The 3,067-nt window shown below is 43.5% G+C and overlaps 1 protein-coding gene across 1 annotated transcript; it reads left to right on the top strand.

The window, feature by feature from the left end:
• The first annotated feature begins 1,732 nt into the window (after window positions 1–1,732).
• LOC134293276 (major royal jelly protein 5-like) lies at window positions 1,733–2,717 on the top strand. The gene has a single exon (XM_062960393.1). The coding sequence runs from the start codon at window positions 1,793–1,795 to the stop codon at window positions 2,702–2,704; it is 912 nt and encodes a 303-aa protein (XP_062816463.1). The 5' UTR covers window positions 1,733–1,792; the 3' UTR covers window positions 2,705–2,717.
• Window positions 2,718–3,067: the final 350 nt, after the last annotated feature.

The following is a 3,067-nucleotide window of genomic DNA, read 5'->3' as shown; positions in this document are numbered from 1 at the left end:
CTTGGGGTCACTTCCAACTCTATGAACGTCCAGAACATCCTCCATAACAGAAGGGGGTTGGATTAGGTGTACCCTTGGGGTCTCTTCCAACTCTATGAACATCCAAAATGTCCTGCATAACAGAAGGAGTTGGATTAGATGTCCCCTTGGGGTCTCTTCCAGCTCTATGAACATCCAGAACGTTCTGCATAACAGAAGGGGGTTGGATTAGATATCCCCTTGGGGTCACTTCGAACTCTATGAACGTCCAGAACGTTCTTCGTAACAGAAGGGGTTGAATTAGATGTCCCCTTGCGGTCTCTTCCAACTCTATGAACATCCAGAACGTTCTGCATAACAGAAGGGGTTGGATTAGATGTCCCCTTGGGGTCTCTTCCAGCTCTATGAACATCCAGAACGTTCTGCATAACAGAAGGAGGTTGGATTAGATGTCCCCTTGGGTTCTCTTCCAACTCTATGAACATCCAGAACATCATGCATAACAGAAGGGGTTGGATTAGATGTCCCCTTGGGGTCACTTCCAACTCTATGAACATCCTCCATAACAGAAGGAGGTTGGATTAGATGTCCCCTTGGGTTCTCTTCCAACTCTATGAACATCCAGAACGTCATGCGTAACAGAAGGGGTTGGATTAGATGTCCCTTTGGGGTCTCTTCCAACTCTATGAACGTCCAGAACGTTCTTCGTAACAGAAGAGGGTTGGATTAGATGTCCCCTTGGGGTCTCTTCCAACTCTATGAACATCCAGAATGTCCTCCATAACAGGGGTTGAATTAGATGTTCCTTTGGGGCCTCTTCCAACTCTATGAATGTCCAGAACGTTCTTCATAACAGAAGAGGGTTGGATTAGATGTCCCTTTGGGGTCTCTTCCAACTCTATGAACGTCCAGAAGACGCTGAGATTTCCGCTTATGGAGGAAGACGTTTCCCCCTCCATTTCTTGTGTTCATTTTGGTGAGATGGACGACCAGGCTTTCTCCTTGAAACCCTGACATCATGCGCCTCGCTTTGAAAGGTCATAAATAAAGCAAAGGCTCCCCAAGCAGCCGTTAAAACAGAGAGGATTTGGCAGGCGGGGAGGCACTAACATCTGCTCCGTTTAAAAACACATGTCTGAAAAACCTAGCCGTGCCCCCATAATGGCCGACCAATAGACACAAGGAGCGGAACTGGGTTCAGGGAAAAAAGGGAAAAAATACAATCCTAAGACGGGACCAGATTTGCAACTGAATAATGAACAAAATGACAACAGCGCTGCTCGTAATTCCACCTAAGTGAAGCCGGAGCAACCGTCAATGCAAAAAGGCCTTCGGTATGCAGAGCAGATGTTCCAGGGGCAAACGTGCCGGGGCAAATCCAACCCAAACGGCATCACATACTTCTTGGGTTGTCCTGATTCGTTTTGACAGCGAATCTCCAAACCCAAGAGCTCCAGGCTCTCTTGACTTCGCTCTCCCTCAAATTGCCTCTTGTGTCAGAGGTGAACTTCCTGTTTCCATAACCAGGAGGCTACCATGGCTTCCGGATGTGTCGCTCACTCCTAGGTCTCAGGATCCATCTACGCTGCAGTTTGATCACTTGGGTTGTAGTTTTAGAACTGGGAGTTGTAGTTTTAGAAGGTCTTTAACTTTCTCTGCTCAAGAGTGTTGGGGCCTCTCAAGACTCAATAGTCTCCATAGTCTCTATAGATACCATATAGTCTGTAGACTTCATAGTCTCCTTAAACTCATAGTCTCCACAGAATACATCGATTCCATAGATTTTATAGACCTCATAGACTTTGTTGACTCTATGGACTCCATAAATTTCATAGCCTTCCTAGTCTACATAAATTCCATAATTTCCAAAGACTCTACAGACTCCATAGATTACATAGACTCCGTAGACTTTATAGACCTCATAGACTTCGTCAACTCCATGGATTCCATAGATTACATATACTCTGTAGACTTTATAGACCTCATAGACTCCATAGATTCCATTGACTCCATAGATGTCACAATCTCCCTAGTTTCTATGGGCTTCATAGTTTCCATAGACTCCAAAGATTACACAGACCCTGTAGACTTCATAGACCTCATGAACTCAGTGGACTCCATAGACTTCATAGTCTCCCTAGTCTCAATAGACTTCATAGTTTCCATAGACTCCAAAGATTACACAGACCCTGTAGACTTCATAGACCTCATGAACTCAGTGGACTCCATAGACTTCAAAGTCTCCCTAGTCTCAATAGACTTCATAGTTTCCATAGACACCAAAGATTACACTGTAGACTTTATAGACCCCATGAACTCCATGGACTCCATAGACTTAATAGCCTCCCTAATCTCAATAGACTTCATAGTTTCCATAGACTCCAAAGATTACACAGACCCTGTAGACTTTATAGATCTTATGAACTCCATGGACTCCATAGACTTCATAGTCTCCCTAGTCTCAATAGACTTCATAGTTTCAATGGATTCCAAAGATTACATAGACCCTTTAGACTCTATAGACCTCATAGACTCTATAGACCTCATAGACTCCATGGACTCCAAAGATTACATAGACCCTGTAGACTTTATAGACCTCATAGACTCCATGGACTCCATAGACTTCATAGTCTCCCTAGTCTCAATAGACTTCATAGTTTCCATAGACACCAAAGATTACACTGTAAACTTTATAGACCTCATGAACTCCATAGACTCCATATAGTCTCCCTGATCTCAATAGACTTTATAGCTTCTATAGACTCCAAAGATTACACTGTAGACTTTATAGACCTCATGAACTCCATGGACTCCATAGTCTCCCTAATCTCAATAGACTTCATAGTTTCCATAGACCCTGTAGACTTTATAGATCACATAGACTCCACGGACTCCATAGACTTCATAGTCTCCTTAGTCTCCATAGACTTTATAGTTTCCATAGCCCCTGTAGACTTTATAGATCACATAGACTCCATGGATTCCATAGACTTCATAGTCTCCAGAGTCTCCATAGATCTCATAGGCTCCTTAGACTTTATAGATCTCATAAACTCAATAATTTCCATAGACTCCATAGTCTCCATAG

Source organism: Anolis carolinensis, unplaced genomic scaffold (assembly GCF_035594765.1).
Source record: "Anolis carolinensis isolate JA03-04 unplaced genomic scaffold, rAnoCar3.1.pri scaffold_7, whole genome shotgun sequence".
Taxonomy (NCBI): domain Eukaryota; kingdom Metazoa; phylum Chordata; class Lepidosauria; order Squamata; family Dactyloidae; genus Anolis; species Anolis carolinensis.
The sequence above is the reverse complement of the archived record's forward strand: the minus strand, read 5'-3'. Positions and strand labels throughout refer to the sequence as shown.

Coding starts and splice junctions, on each gene's coding strand:
- LOC134293276 (XM_062960393.1), top strand. CDS start 1,793: ATGGACTCCATAAATTTCATAGCCTTCCTAGTCTACATAAATTCCATA.